This window comes from Schistocerca piceifrons, chromosome X, assembly GCF_021461385.2.
Source record: "Schistocerca piceifrons isolate TAMUIC-IGC-003096 chromosome X, iqSchPice1.1, whole genome shotgun sequence".
Classification (NCBI taxonomy): domain Eukaryota; kingdom Metazoa; phylum Arthropoda; class Insecta; order Orthoptera; family Acrididae; genus Schistocerca; species Schistocerca piceifrons.
The window spans coordinates 208,505,698-208,522,938 of NC_060149.1; the positions used below are offsets into that span (position 1 = coordinate 208,505,698).

General features: G+C 43.1%; 1 protein-coding gene across 1 annotated transcript in view; it reads left to right on the plus strand.

Annotated features, from left to right (window-relative positions):
- LOC124722252 (ras and EF-hand domain-containing protein homolog) overlaps nucleotides 1-17,241 on the plus strand; it is a 246,047-nt gene that overhangs the window by 24,638 nt on the left and 204,168 nt on the right. Inside the window, exon 3 of the mRNA XM_047247441.1 lies at nucleotides 12,477-12,663. Coding sequence (XP_047103397.1) covers nucleotides 12,477-12,663 — 187 coding nt within the window. The remainder of the gene's footprint in view (nucleotides 1-12,476; nucleotides 12,664-17,241) is intronic.

The following is a 17,241-nucleotide window of genomic DNA, read 5'->3' on the forward strand; positions in this document are numbered from 1 at the left end:
TCACCGAATCTGTTGTTGAGAAGCGTACGAACACTTCGACTGAAATGTGCAGGAGCTCCATCGTGCATGAACCATATGTTGTGTCGTACTTGTAAAGGCACATGTTCTAGCAGCACAGGTAGTGTATCCCGTATGAAATCATGATAACGTGCTCCATTGAGCGTAGGTGGAAGAACATGGGCCCAATCAAGACATCACCAACAATGCCTGCCCAAACGCTCACAGAAAATCTGTGTTGATGACGTGACTGCACAATTGTGTGCGGATTCTCGTCAGCCCACACATGTTGATTGTGAAAATTTACAATTCGATCACGTTGGAATGAAGCCTCATCCGTAAAGAGAACATTTGCACTGAAATGAGGATTGACACATTGTTGGATGAACCATTTGCAGAAGTATATCCGTGGAGGCCAATCAGCTGCTGATAGTGCCCGCACACGCTGTACATGGCACGGAAACAACTGGTTCTCCCGTAGCACTCTCAATACAGTGACGTGGTCAACGTTACCTTGTACAGCAGCAACTTCTCTGACGCTGACATTAGGGTTATCGTCAACTGCACGAAGAATTGCCTCTTCCATTGCAGGTGTTCTCGTCGTTCTAGGTCTTCCCCAGTCGCGAGTCATAGGCTGGAATGTTCCGTGCTCGCTAAGACGCCGATCAGTTGCTTCGAACGTCTTCCTGTCGGGACATCTTCGTTCTGGAAATCTGTCTCGATACAAACGTACCGCGCCACGGCTATTGCCCCGTGCTAATCCCTACATCAAATGGGCATCTGCCAACTCCGCATTTGTAAACATTGCACTGACTGCAAAACCACGTTCGTGATGAACACTAACCTGTTGATGCTACGTACTGATGTGCTTGATGCTAGTACTGTAGAGCAATGAGCCGCATGTCAACACAAGCACCGAAGTCAACATTACCTTCCTTCAATTGGGCCAACTGGCGGTGAATCGAGGAAGTACAGTACATCAGTACATACTGACGAAACTAAAATGAGCTCTAACATGGAAATTAAGCGTTTCCGGACACATGTCCACATAACATCTTTTCTTTATTTGTGTGTGAGGAATGTTTCCTGAAAGTTTGGCCGTACCTTTTTGTAACACCCTGTATATATTAAAATCTGAGTGGTACTGGGATTCGAACCGCCGCCTTGTCTACGAGCCGCCTGCAACGCACGAAGGCTAAACGCTTGACCACAACGACTAACTACAACCGGCTTTTACGCACAGATATGTCAGTTACGCAATAAGTGAGTAAAACTTCTCTTGCGATTTTCTTGGAATCGCCAGAGTATTGCAACTTACAACTTGCACATTCTGTTGCTTTAATGGCCTACTAAAGGAGTACAAAGTTTGAAGCAAATCCGTGATTCCAACGTCGTGGCCGCCCCTTGTCAGCTTCACAAGTGAAGGGTCTGACATCTGGGTCACCGATTTTTATCAAGTTTTCAAGGACGTTCTATACTGTAAATAAAGGGACACGTGTTTTGGCTTTTTGCAAGACAATCCCTCGTTTTTGGAGAAAGTCGACGTCAGAGGTGATGTCGGAACATGGTATTTTCAATGCTATCTATCGAAAGATCGTCTAAAAACAAACAGTTTTTGTTGATATGATATGTGGTCCAAAGTTAACAATATTCGGGTTATTAACGTTTTTGTGTTTTCATGCTGTAGCTTGGGAACCCGTCATTCTACGTGTCTAACAGAGCGACGTCGTCGGTCGAGCGATTGCTTTCAGTTTTTCTTGTTTACGGATGCACGTAAGTTTATTGTTCCCATAACTTGTTAATAAAGACTTTCGTTGTCTTGAACGCAAAAAAAAAAAAAAAGGGATCGAAGGGGTCGGGAAGAGGAAGGCATCGTGGCCAGGTCTTTGGTTTCGACCACAGCCCGTTCTGTCTACTCCGGCCTAAAGCTGACTGGTCTACCTCCTTAAGGAGAAAGAAGGTGACAGTTCGGATCCACCTGGAGAAATGTTGCTGTTAATAATTTTTCTTTTTTCGTTGTAATTATTCGACCTGCAAATAGCCAGGAAAAAAGGGGTGGTCAAGACATTAGACTACAAAACTGTTGGTCCGTGCCGGCCGTTGTGACCGAGCGGTTCTAGGCGCTACCGTCTGGAGCCGCGTGACCGCTACGGTCGCAGGTTCGAATCCTGCCTCGGGCATTGATGTGTGTGATGTCCTTAGGTTAGTTAGGTTTAAGTAGTTCTAAGTTCTAGGGGACTGATGACCTCAGATGTTAAGTCACATGTGCTCAGAGCCATTTTTTTTTTTTTTGCTGGTCCGTTTGTGTATGTGATAATATTCTGGTAATGGGACTACTTTTATTTTCTTTTTTTTCTCTCAAGTAAATCGTCGGTAGGTGTGTTTAATAATCAAATATTATAACGTGTTGACAGTTATTTTCATCGTGATACATGGAAATGAGCGTTTGGCGTCATTGGCCGCCTTGGTGCAGGTCTTATTACATTCCACACTACATTGGGCGACGTGCTGCGGGATGGGGATGAAATGATGATGAAGACAACACAACACCCAGTCCCTGAGCGGAGATTATCCCCGACTCAGCCGGGAATCGAACCCGTGCCCATAGGACGGCAATCCCTTACACTGGCCACTCAGTTATCGGGGCGGACATCGTGATACATCACACGCAATGATAGAACTTCTGTAGTTAGATGATAATGCTAAACCGACCTGCACCATGAAACTGATGTCACCGAAATATACCTCTCTGTTTCAATCGTGTGACGTTTACCTCTATCACACTACTTCAAAATCATGCGACATTACAGCAGAGCAGAGAATTATAAGTCGCTACCGAAATTCATGCGTTTATCCATAACCAGTTATCCACGCATGTCTTTCAAGATATGATTTTATACGCTTAGTATACATCCAAGTTGATATCTAATATATCTGCTTTTAGCGACGTGAATCAGATACGTTTTCCACGAACATTGTACAGGAAGAGTGTCAATGCGGCGAGATTTCGTTCGTCTATTGCGCATGATGTGAGAAATATTTACGTTTTGCCTGTTTCCATGATAAGTTCCACCATACTCATTGCGAGAACGCTCGCGAACCGACGTTGAGTTAGGATTACGCAATAATATACTTTAGGTGTATCTTTATAATATGTTGATTGGCGACTCCATAGTGTCCTGTGCACAACGACCAGATAATGGGTATACTTGAAAGGAGAGAGAGCATTGGTCGTATGCTTTTTGTTTATTATCGCAAAATCGATTTTCGGTCACCTAGTGACCATCTTCAGTGCTGTAATAAATAACTTAAATTAGTAAGCACTGGTGTCAATAAGCTTACGGCGATCACATAGACATAGACATAGGAGTCTATGTGATCGCCGTAAGCTTATTGACACCAGTGCTTACTAATTTAAGTTATATATTACAGCACTGAAGATGGTCACTAGGTGACCGAAAATCGATTTTGCGATAATAAACAAAAAACATACGACCAATGCTGTCTCTCCTTTCAAGTATATCATTTATAATATGTATCATGGTGAAAATAATTTTCAGTACTCTACTTATTTGATTATTTATCACACTTCCGGATGTTTTACTTTAAAATGTGAAAGAAAGGTATTCGATTATCATAAGATTATCAGATAAGACGAAACAAGTATCGAATTTAAAAAAACCACGCCCAAGAATCGAACACAGTCCAGCAGCTTGGTAGTCGACTGCCCTGACTGTTTTTTTTTTTATCTCCGACCCGGCTGCGAATCGAATCTGGAGCCACATGATCTAGAGGAACGGACACTAACCACTTTTTTCCGTCTAACTAACTACTTCTTCAACTGAGTTTAACCTTTAAAAAAGTGAAAGAAAAATCAAAGCTACACCTACTTGGTACCGCCACTTTTATCTTACCGCTAAAAAAAATGAATTATCCCTCTTCAGGCGTTACCCCTAATTATTCCAGAAAATTCTCCCAAGGCGATAGGATCCAGTGTTCTATAACTTTTTTTACATGATTATAGTTAGTAAATGTGTACAAATGAAAATCCTATAAAACATAATGTTACCAAAAAAGGTATTAAAAACACAGATAACATTTGTAGGTTGCTTGTGCAACATCAGCTAGCAGATTCTTTCTAATAGAAATGACACAAATGGCTGTTTCTTGTCCACTTCCACCTGCGTTATCTCCAACAATGCCGCGTAAGATATCTACAACAGATTGATTCTGTTTTGTTAATGTCAGGAAGTGGCTGCCATTCCACAGGAAATGACTCCAAGAACTATGGCCAACTTCCGGGAAATGCTCGGTCAATGTGCTAACAATGGATAACAACGGACGACGCCGATCACCGAGCATAATTTTTAAAATCACCTAGTGCTAAACGGCATCGAATTTGTAGTTTACAAATAAAACTACTTTCTCTGTATCTGTCTTTGCTTGTTTGTAACTATCTTGTAACACGCCCGGGAGTGCTAATGGGGCTGGGGGACCTTTAACTGGTTGTCGTTTCGTGACCGTGCGCCCTGTCCACACCACGTACCGGGTAATCCCGGGGCGGTCGTACTGTTCTGCTCCACAGCTGGCTGTTGGCTTGCCTGAAGTTATCCATCGAAAAAATGCGAGCGGGTTTAGGGGAGCCGCTGAACGGTTAAACACAACACTGTCCTATGTCTGGTATGAACATCTATATTCTGAGACGATATGGAAACCACAGGTTGCACTGTTTACACTCTAAATCGTAAATGTTTATTCCAATTAACAATCTTGATGATTAACAGTCCAAAATATAATTCAGACGAACGTACGCGTAACCGACACGACGCGGGTGATTGTTGATGATGCGGAAGCCGAATGATCGAACGAAAGTTCTTACGCTCGTCACACATACAGATATCTGGTAATAGTCCTGATTGTCACAAGTAATAATATAACACTGTTTGTAAAGTTAATTTTTCAGTTCTCAGTTCTCAATTGTACGAGCGTGCGCGAAACCGTCGCGGCGCGGTTGATTGTTGATGATGCGGAACGCGATGATCGAAAAAAACGTTCTCATGCTCGCTACATATCACTGGCACTTGATTGCACTCTTTTGTGGTAAATAGTATTACTGATTCACATTTGTTCATTCTTGGAGACCGAACACGGCGCGGATGATCGATGCTATGCGACACGCAACGAGAGTATAAATAAATACGTTATTAACGCCACTGCTCATTTTCAATTACTTCTTGACGCACTTTCCTCTGAACCATTTCCGTATGTCATCACTTTACTCTAATAGCACTTGTAGGAACACTTCAACCTGAATACTAACAATGGTTCTACATGTAGAGTTACACACTACACCACATAACAGTTTCGTGTCCCGTGCTCCACTCACTACAGACGCGGCTGCCCGCAAAGATACTCCACAACTAAACCAGCGATATGACAATACGCTTACAACCTTTTGAAATACAGGAGGTGTTTTTGTCGGACCCTGTACGTCTATAGCTGGTGGAAAACCACAACTCAGGTGTCTGTCAGTAAAAGTAAAGTAAAGCTCGGCGTTCTGGCCGTGATGGGCCAATCGGGACTGACCGACCGCCATGTCATCCTCTGTTAGTGGCGTCACTACACGCAGTATGGAGGGCCGTGGAGTCAGCACGCCGCCCTCCTGGGCGTTGTCGGCTTTCTTGAATTTGGATCCGCCATCCGCCATTTGTCACTCAGGTGGCTCCTCAGTTGACATCGCGAGGCTTAGTGCATCTCGTTCTAGTCCTCTCACCAAGGGTAAACCCCGTCACAACAGGAAATCGAACCCGAACCCTGTGAATAGCAGCCAGACTTCCTGAACACTGAGCTTCGAAGGCGGACTAGGTGTCAGTCCGGAGTGACGTCAAAAATCCGAAATACGTTCTAGGGCATTTAGAAACAAACATACCGTTAATAAGACCAATGCTAAAATGTTACGACTAACAAAGGTCGCGTATGAAGCAAGAATCTGTCTGTGACAACTTTCCATTTACCAATAATTGTTAATTTAACCCATTTTATAATATTAATAGAATCAGATAATGTAGAAAGCCAATATTCGAGTATAACGAGAAGTAGAAAACCAGAGCACAGTGAGAATGGAAGTAGCGGTAAAGATATGGTGTTGCAATCTGTCGATTTATTTATAAGTAACCTTTATAGTCGGAGACATGTATCATTTACAGTTCATGACTTTATTGACAAAACAGTTATACACTCCTGGAAATGGAAAAAAGAACACATTGACACCGGTGTGTCAGACCCACCATACTTGCTCCGGACACTGCGAGAGGGCTGTACAAGCAATGATCACACGCACGGCACAGCGGACACACCAGGAACCGCGGTGTTGGCCGTCGAATGGCGCTAGCTGCGCAGCATTTGTGCACCGCCGCCGTCAGTGTCAGCCAGTTTGCCGTGGCATACGGAGCTCCATCGCAGTCTTTAACACTGGTAGCATGCCGCGACAGCGTGGACGTGAACCGTATGTGCAGTTGACGGACTTTGAGCGAGGGCGTATAGTGGGCATGCGGGAGGCCGGGTGGACGTACCGCCGAATTGCCCAACACGTGGGGCGTGAGGTCTCCACAGTACATCGATGTTGTCGCCAGTGGTCGGCGGAAGGTGCACGTGCCCGTCGACCTGGGACCGGACCGCAGCGACGCACGGATGCACGCCAAGACCGTAGGATCCTACGCAGTGCCGTAGGGGACCGCACCGCCACTTCCCAGCAAATTAGGGACACTGTTGCTCCTGGGGTATCGGCGAGGACCATTCGCAACCGTCTCCATGAAGCTGGGCTACGGTCCCGCACACCGTTAGGCCGTCTTCCGCTCACACCCCAACATCGTGCAGCCCGCCTCCAGTGGTGTCGCGACAGGCGTGAATGGAGGGACGAATGGAGACGTGTCGTCTTCAGCGATGAGAGTCGCTTCTGCCTTGGTGCCAATGATGGTCGTATGCGTGTTTGGCGCCGTGCAGGTGAGCGCCACAATCAGGACTGCATACGACCGAGGCACACAGGGCCAACACCCGGCATCATGGTGTGGGGAGCGATCTCCTACACTGGCCGTACACCACTGGTGATCGTCGAGGGGACACTGAATAGTGCACGGTACATCCAAACCGTCATCGAACCCATCGTTCTACCATTCCTAGACCGGCAAAGGAACTTGCTGTTCCAACAGGACAATGCACGTCCGCATGTATCCCGTGCCACCCAACGTGCTCTAGAAGGTGTAAGTCAACTACCCTGGCCAGCAAGATCTCCGGATCTGTCCCCCATTGAGCATGTTTGGGACTGGATGAAGCGTCGTCTCACGCGGTCTGCACGTCCAGCACGAACGCTGGTCCAACTGAGGCGCCAGGTGGAAATGGCATGGCAAGCCGTTCCACAGGACTACATCCAGCATCTCTACGATCGTCTCCATGGGAGAATAGCAGCCTGCATTGCTGCGAAAGGTGAATATACACTGTACTAGTGCCGACATTGTGCATGCTCTGTTGCCTGTATCTATGTGCCTGTGGTTCTGTCAGTGTGATCATGTGATGTATCTGACCCCAGGAATGTGTCAATAAAGTTTCCCCTTCCTGGGACAATGAATTCACGGTGTTCTTATTTCAATTTCCAGGAGTGTAGAAATGTGTATAGCACTTACAAAAATTTCTACACCCGACAGAAAAGCGATCGAAAATACGCATCACAGATTGTTCTTCCGTTGGATCACACTGCATACTTTACTAACGCTTGTAGTCTTCAAATAATCCGATCGAGTTTTTGTTGGATAAAATAAACAGTTGTAGAAGGCAGCTCGACATAAATACGCGCATCGAACAGATTTGAAGGAAGTATTTTGTTTTTCAAAACTCGAGGAAAATTCTTCTGTATGTGAGCCTCAATTAGTGATTTCCATGAAGAATATATGTACGAATGCACATAAAACAGTAATTGATTTTTTTCACCCCTCCACCCGCCTCGTTCCGTCATGAACCGTGGACCTTGTGGTTGGTAGACTGGCTTGCGTGCCTTAGCGATAAAGATAACCGAACCGTGGGTGTTAGCACAACGGAGGGGTAACTGTTCAGAGGTCAGACAAACGCGTGGTACTTGAAGAGGGGTAGCAGCCTTTTCAGTAGTTGCAGAGGCAACAGTCTGGATGATTGACTGACCTGGCCCTGCAACATAAACCAAAACGGAATTGTTATCCTGGGACTGCGAACGGCAGAAAGCAAGGGGAAACTACAGCCGTAATTTTTCCCGACAGCATGGTTAAAATATTCCGGAGGTAAAGTAGTCCCCGTTCTGATCTCCAGGCGAGGACTACTCAGGAGGATGTTGTCATTAGAAGAGACAAAACTGGCGTTCGACGGTTAGGAGCGTGGAATGTTAGATCCCTTCAATTGGGTAGGTAGGTTAGAAAATTTAAAAAAGGAAGTGCATAGGTTAAAATTAGGCATAGTGGTAATTAGTGAAGTTCAGTGGCAGGAGGAAAAGGACTTCTGGACAGGTGAATAAGTACAAAATCAAATAGAGGTAACGCAGGAGTAGGTATAAAAATTCATAAGGAAATAGTAATGCGCGTAAGCTACTATGAACAGCGTAATGAGCCGCGCGGGATTAGCCGAGCGGTCTTAGGCGCTGCAGTCATGGACTGTGCGGCTGGTCCCGGCGGAGGTTCGAGTCCTCCCTCGGGCATGGGTGTGTGTGTTTGTCCTTAGGATAATTTAGGTTAAGTAGTGTGTAAGCTTGGGGACTGATGACCTTAGCAGTTAAGTCCCATAAGATTCCACACACATTTGAACATTTTGAACAGCATAGTGAACGCATTATCGTGGCCGAGATAAACACGGAGCCCTCACCCATCGCAGTAGTACAAGTTTATATGCCATCTATCTCCGCAGATGATGAAGAGACTGAAGAAGTATATGATCAGATCAAAGAAATTATTCAGATAGCTAAGTGAGATGAAAATTGAGTTGTGATGGGAGACAGGAATTCGATAGCAGGAAAAAGAAGAGAAGGAAAAATAGTAGGTGAATACGGACTGCGGGGGAAAGGAATGAAAGAGAAAGCCGCCTGGCAGAATTCTGCACAGAGTATAATTAATTTGTTGATAACACTTAGTTTAAGACTCGTCAAAGAAGGTTGTATACGTGGAAGAGACCTCGAGACCCCTGAAGGTTTAAAAATGATTATATAAAGTAAGACAGAGATTTTGGAACCAGATTTTAAATTGTAAGACATTTCTAGCGGCAGATGTGGATTCTGACCACAATTTACTGGTAATGAACAGTAGGTAAATCTAAAGAAATTGCGAAAAGGTAGGAAATTAAGAAGAAAGAACCGGCGTTTGTTGAGTTTCATAGGGAGTATTAGGCAACGATTTTCTAAACCGGGGGGAAGGTATACAGTGGAAGACGTGTGGGTAGCCTTGAGAGATGAAATAGTGAAGACAGCAGAGGATCAAATAGTTAAAAAGACAAGGCCCAGTAGAAATCCTTGGATAGCACAGGAGATATTGAATTTAACTGATCAAAGGAGAAAATATAAAAATGCAGCAAATGAAGCAGGCGAAATGGAATACAAACGTCTAAAGAATGAGGCAGAAAAAAAGTGCGAAATGGCTAAACAGGAAGGACTAAAGAACAAATATAAGGATTTAGAAACGTATTTCACTTCGGGAAAGAATGATACCACCTACGTGAAAATTAAGGAGACAGTTGGAGTAAAGAGAAGCAACTGTATGTCTATCAAGAGCACAGATGGAAAACTAGTCCTAAGCAAAGAAGGGAAAGCTGGAAGGTGGAAGCAATATATACAGGGTCTATACAAGGGAAATAAACTTGAAACCAATATTATATAAATGTATGAGGATGTAGATGAAGATGAGATGGGAGATATGATACTGTGAGAATAATTTGACAGGCCCTAAGTCGAAACAAGGCCCCGGGAGTAGACGACATTCCGTCGGAAGTACTGATAGCCTCGGGAGAGCCCGCCATGACAAAATTCTTCCATCTGGTGCGCAAGATGTATGAGACAGGCAAAATATCCTCAGAATTCAAGAAGAATATAATTATACGAATTACAAAGAAAACAGGTGCTGACAGTTGTGAATATTACCGAACTATCAGTTTGAAAATAATGGTTGCAAAATACTAACACGAATTCCTTACAGAATGGAAAAACTAGTAGAAACCGGCCTCGGGAAAGATCAATTTGGATTCCGGAGAAATGTGAGAACACGCGAGGCAATATTGACCCAGCGACATCTCTTAGAAGATAGGTTAACGAAAGGTAAACCTATGTTAATAGCGTTTGTAGACTAAGAGAAAGCTTTTGACAGTGTCTACTGGACTACTCTGTTTGAAATTCTGAAGGTAGCAGGGATAAAAAACACGAAGATAAAAGCTACTTACAACTTGTACAGAAACCAGACGGCTGTTACAAGAGTCTAGAGGCATGAAAGGGAAGCAGTTGTTGAAAAGGGAGTGAGACACGCTTGCAGCCTATCCCCGATGTTATTCAATCTGCACACTGAGCAAGCGGTAAAGGAAACCAAAGAAAAATTTGGAGAAGGAATTAAAGTTCAGGGAGAAGAAATAAAAACTTCAAGGTTTGCCGATGGCCTTGTAATTCTGTCGGAGACGGCAAAGGACTTTGAAAGTACATTGACTTGAAAGGAGGCTATAAGATGAATATCAACAAAAGCCAAACAGGGCTAATGAAATGTAGTCGAACTAATCAGGTGATGCTGAAGGAATTAGATTAGGAAACGAGACACTTAAAGTAGTAAATGCGTTTCGTTATTTGGGCAGCAAGATAACTGATGGTGGGAGAAGTTGAGATGATATAAACGGTATATCGCAGTGACAAGGAAAGCGTTTCTGAAGAGGTGAAATTTCTTACCATCGAATGTAGATTTAAGTGTTAGGAAGTCTTTTCCGAAGGTATTTGTGTGGACTGTAGCCATGAGTGAAAACGAAATAAGGAAGATAAACAATTTAGGCAAGAAGAGAGTAGAAGCTTTTGAAATGTGGTGCTACAGAGGAATGCTGAAGATTAGATGAGTAGATCACGTAATTGGGGAGAAAAGAAATTTGTGACACAGCCTGACTAGAAGAAGGGATCAGTTGACAGGACACACTTTGAGTCATCCAGGGATCATATGTTTAACATTGGAAGGAAATGGGGGGAGGGGGGGGGGTAAAATTATAGAGGGAGATTCAGAAGGATATAAGTTACAGTAGTTATTCCGAGATGAAGAAGCTACACAGGATAGAAACGATACCGAGAGCTGTACAAAAACAGTCTTCGAATTAAAGACCACAACAGCAGCATCAACAGCAACAGGGATTTTCATGGATTTTTGTGACTGTCTATACTTAAAGTATTCTTTGTGTTTGCTTCCTTCCTTTATACGTGAAACTGTTTTGTTTAAAATAACAAATGTCACAAGCTTCTGAGTACTGAGAGCTGTAAAGAGATTAGGTACAATTACTGTTGTACGAACATTTAATTTGTGTGCAGCAACTATAAATTATCTTTGAGTTATACCGAAAAATTCTTATAAAACAACTGCGGATTTTCACCCAACATTTTATATTTGAGGACATACCCCTACACCTATTCAGACGCGCTGATAGATGCATCTGAGCAAAAAACGTGTAGCGTCAGAAAGTTCACTACATTTGGATGCCCAGAGACTTTAGTGGGACATGAGTGGTAATAAAACTCGATACATGAAATGGTACTCGCGTTAAGAGATAAACTTTGGGAATTCTGCCAGGAGGAGCAGGTACAAATGTGTTGAAATATCTCTAACGACAGACGATATATGTTTGAAGTACTTATGTATCGTACTCTCTGTTCAATAAGGTACATACGGAAAAAAATAGCTTAGTTGGTACTTTTTGTTACGAAACAAGGCCAACTGTTTCTAAGAAAAAGTAGAAAATTGAGAGAGGAGTTGACTACACGAAAAATCGAATACTTTTAAAGAAAACGTTTTCCAAAGAGGTTGTCAGGGATACCAAATTTTTTTTCTTTAGCAACAATGTCACCAGCTTCTATTAGTTACCCGACGTATTTTATCCAGTAATAACTACTGCAATATCTAGAACCGAATGTCAGTATCAAGTAATAATTAATCATAGCCTCTGTTTTTGTATGTGACAATTTTCCCACTTTACCACATGCTTTCGGTATTTCTTTCAATGGCTGCTATTTTTCTATGTTTCATCGAGCTTTTTTATTTCTCTAAGGTAGCTACGCGACTTTACCTTAATCGGAGATGACAGTTTCACCACAATGCTATTCGTTATTGCGCTTTCCTGCATTACGTAAACCGAAATAGGTGAACGACGCATTATACGAACTAATTAAAGATCCTACGGATACTACAAAACCAATTTCTTCATGGCTTATTTTATTTTATAATAACTTTTCCTCTGTTTAGGGAAAAACAATCGCATTTGGAGCATCTAAGAAGTCTTGAAGAAGAACTCGATGTCCAGGTCGCACGCATAGAACAGAAGGCCAAAGAGGAGGCAGAAGCAAGATTTGAAGCTGAGAAGAGGTTGTTGAAGGAAAAAATGGAAGCCGAAATGGCCGAACTGCAACTCCACCTAAAACTATTCCAAAAGGTGAGTCCAACATAACAATGACGTGATGTCTTTCGTCTAGCGTGAGTGTGTTTGTAAATTGTGGATGTGTCTTGATTAAACTGTCAGTTACCAGTCATGTGTTGTTGTTGTGGTCTTCAGTCGTGAGACTGGTTTGATGCAGCTCTCCATGCTATTCTATCCTGTGCAAGCTTCTTCATCTCCCAGTACCTACTACAACCTACATCCTTCTGAATCTGCTTAGTGTATTCATCTCTTGGTCTCCCCCTACGATTTTTACCCTCCACGCTGCCCTCCAATACTAAATTGGTGATCCCTTGATGCCTCAGAACATGTCCTACCAACCGATCCCTTCTTCTGGTCAAGTTGTGCCACAAACTCCTCTTCTCCCCAATCCTATTCAGTACCTCCTCATTAGTTATGTGATCAACCCATCTAATCTTCAGCATTCTTCTGTAGCACCACATTTCGAAAGCTTCTATTCTCTTCCTGTCCAAACTATTTACCGTCCATGTTTCACTTCCATACATGGCTACACTCCATACAAATACTTTCAGAAATGACTTCCTCACACTTAAATCTATACTCGATGTTAACAAATTTCTCTTCTTCAGAAACGCTTTCCTTGCCATTGTCAGTCTACATTTTATATCCTCTCTACTTCGACCATCATCAGTTATTTTGCTCCCCAAATAGCAAAACTCCTTTACTACTTTAAGTGTCCCATTTCCTAATCTAATACCCTCAACATCACCCGACTTAATTCGACTACATTCCATTATCCTCGTTTTGCCTTTGTTGATGTTCATCTTATATCCTCCCTTCAAGACACCATCCATTCCGTTCAACTGCTCTTCCAAGTCCTTTGCTGTCTCTGACAGAATTACAATGTCATCGGCGAACCTCAAAGTTTTTATTTCTTCTCCATGGATTTTAATAACTACTCCGAATTTTTCTTTTGTTTCCTTTACTGCTTGCTCAATATACAGATTGAATAACATCGGGGAGAGGCTACAACCCTGTCTTACTCCCTTCCCAACCACTGGCTCCCTTTCATGTCCCTCGACTGTTATAACTGCCATCTGGTTTCTGTACAAATTGTAAATAGCCTTTCGCTCCCTGTATTTTACCCCTGCCACCTTTAGGATTTGAAAGAGAGTATTCCAGTCAACATTGTCAAAAGCTTTCTCTAAGTCTACAAATGCTAGAAACGTAGATTTGCCTTTCCTTAATCTTTCTTCTAAGATAAGTCGTAAGGTCAGTATTGCCTCACGTGTTCCAGTATTTCTACGGAATCCAAACTGATCTTCCCCGAGGTCGGCTTCTATCAGTTTTTCCATTCGTCTGTAAAGAATTCGTGTTAGTATTTTGCAGCTGTGGCTTATTAAAGTGATTGTTCGGTAATTCTCACATCTGTCAACACCTGCTTTCTTTGGGATTGGAATTATTATATTCTTCTTGAAGTCTGAGGGTATTTCGCCTGTTTCATACATCTTGCTCACCAGATGGTAGAGTTTTGTCAGGACTGGCTCTCCCAAGGCCGTCAGTAGTTCTAATGGAATGTTGTCTACTCCGGGGGCCTTGTTTCGACTCAGGTCTTTCAGTGCTCTGTCAAACTCTTCACGCAGTATCGTATCTCCCATTTCATCTTCATCTACATCCTCTTCCATTTCCATAATATTGTCCTCAAGTACATCGCCCTTGTATAGACCTTCTATATACTCCTTCCATCTTTCTGCTTTCCCTTCTTTGCTTAGAACTGGGTTTCCATCAGAGCTCTTGATGTTCATACAAGTGGTTCTCTTATCTCCAAAGGTCTCTTTAGTTTTCCTGTAGGCAGTATCTATCTTACCCCTAGTGAGATAAGCCTCTACATCCTTACATTTGTCCTCTAGCCATCCCTGCTTAGCCATTTTGCACTTCCTGTCGATCTCATTATTGAGACGTTTGTATTCCTTTTTGCCTGCTTCATTTACCGCATTTTTGTATTTTCTCCTTTCATCAATTAAATTCAATATTTCTTCTGTTACCCAAGGATTTCTACTAGCCCTCGTCTTTTTACCTACTTGATCCTCTGCTGCCTTCACTACTTCATCCCTCAAAGCTACCCATTCTTCTTCTACTGTATTTCTTTCCCCCATTCCTGTCAATTATTCCCTTATGCTCTCCCTGAAACTCTGTACAACCTCTGGTTCTTTCAGTTTATCCAGGTCCCATCTCCTTAAATTCCCACCTTTTTGCAGTTTCTTCAGTTTTAATCTACAGGTCATAACCAATAGATTGTGGTCAGAGTCCGCATCTGCCCCTGGAAATGTCTTACAATTTAAAACCTGGTTCCTAAATCTCTGTCTTACCATTATATAATCTATCTGATACCTTTTAGTATCTCCAGGGTTCTTCCATGTATACAACCTTCTATCATTCATAAAAATGTTTTATTTGCTTAGTCATAAAGAAATTCGAGCGCTGGCAGCTTCTACGAGGCATTGGACCATTTAGAGTACAAAAATTTGAGTAGTGCAGCATCACCCACAAAAATTGTCAATGTTTAAGTGCAGCATTTTCAAATATAACTGTTCAATTGACTGGAGAATTCTTGCCACCTATTTCGAAAAAGGACTGAATATTCTATTCTGCTAACAGTGGATTCGTTTATGTTTTCGTATCAGTGGTCATACACGACGAAGTTACTTTGATTCCCTGTTTAACCGAGTGCTGCTCAGTTTTACCTTCTCAGAATGAGATTTTCACTCTGCAGTGGAGTGTGCGCCGATATGAACCTCCTGGCAGATTAAAACTTGTGCCGGACCTTTATCAGGTAAGTGCTCTACTAACTGAGCTACTCAAGCACGACTCACGCCCCCTCTCTCATAGCTGCAATTTTGCCAGTACCTCGCCTCCTACATTCCAAACTTCACAGAAGCTCTTCTGCGAACCTAGCAGAGCTAGCACTCCTGGAAGAGGGTTGGGTTGGGTTGTTCGGGGGAGGAGACCAAACAGAGAGGTCATCGGCCTCATCGGATTAGGGAAGGATGGGGAAGGAAGGCGGCCGTGTCCTTTCAAAGGAACCATCCCGGCATTTTGCTGGAGCGATTTAGGGAAATCACGGGCGGCGCGGGATTAGCCGAGCGGTCTTAGGCGCTGCAATCATGGACTATGCGGCTGGTCCGGCGGAGGTTCAAGTCCTCCCTCGCGCATGGGTGTGTGTGTTTGTCTTTATGATAATTTAGGTTACGTAGTGTGTAAGCTTAGGGACTGATGACCTTAGCAGTTAAGTCCCATGAGATTTCACACTCATTTGAACCTATATTTTTTTTTTTTTTTTTGGAAATCACGGAAAACCTATATCGGGATGGCCAGACGCGGGATTGAACCGTCGTCCTCCTGAATGCGAGTCCAGTGTGCTAACCACTGCGCCACCTCGCTCGCTCACTTCTGGAAGAAAGGATATTGCGAAGACATGGCTTAGTCACAGCCTGGTGGATGTTTCCAGAAGGAGATTTTCACTCTGCAGGGCATTGTGCCCTGATATGAAACTTCCTGACAGATTAAAACTGTGTTTCTCTTTCTGGAAACATCCCCCAAGCTGTGGCTAAGCCGTGCCTCCGCAACATCCGTTCTTCGTGGAGTGCTAGTACTGCAATGTTCGCAGAAGAGCTTCTGTGAAGTCTGGAAGGTAGGAGACGAGGTATTGGCAGAATTGAAGCTGTGAGGGCGGGTCTTGAGTCGTGCTTGGGTAGCTCAGTTGGTAGAGCACTTGCCCGTGAAAGGCAAAGGTCCCGATTTGGAGTCTCTGTCCGGCACACAGTTTTCATCTGCCAGGAAGTTTCACTCTTACGTTGTCGCCACGTTACGTAGTCCATGAAAGTACTCGATGAGTGAGTAGTTCCTATAAGACTATTCGCAATTTTTTTTAAAAAAAGGAAGGACATAGATGAGCTGCAGAGAGACTAACAGATAAGTAGTGACGGACGAAAAAATACAAATGTGTGTAACATAACGTTCGTAAAGTGATGGGTAAACCTGATATCAGTTTGACTACGCAATCGTTCATCACTGGACTTACTTACAATCTTCAGGTAGCTGTGAGTATGTCTCGGGTGATTTGAGATGGAACGACCATTGCTTTAACTCTTCTCCTATTGTAAAATGTGTGTACATTTAACTAATGAAAACAGGGTTTCTTTCTTTCCAATTTTGTCTCTATAACCTTGCATTTTCGTCCTAATATCCTGGTGGGTAACTTATGTTTCTTGATACTACATATTATCCTTGATTGGGTAACTTATGTTTCTTGATACTGCGTATTGTCCTTGATTATTACGCTACCGAAATATGGAACAGAGTTAATCACTTCTTTTGCTTGTAACTCAACTCTATAATCAGTCTCTCCTCTGTTTCTTGTTAGCGCTGATTTACGATATTCCACGTATACTTCTAGAATTTTTTAACATACATTCTTCTGGAGGATGGCCTCTCTATCTTTTCAGGATCCCTTTGTCGCCTTTAATAGTTCACAGAATGGTAGGTCGTGAGTTCCGAAGGGCTCTATGTCACAGACTGTTACGCAACGGTTGAAGTCGCAGGTTATAAATGGAT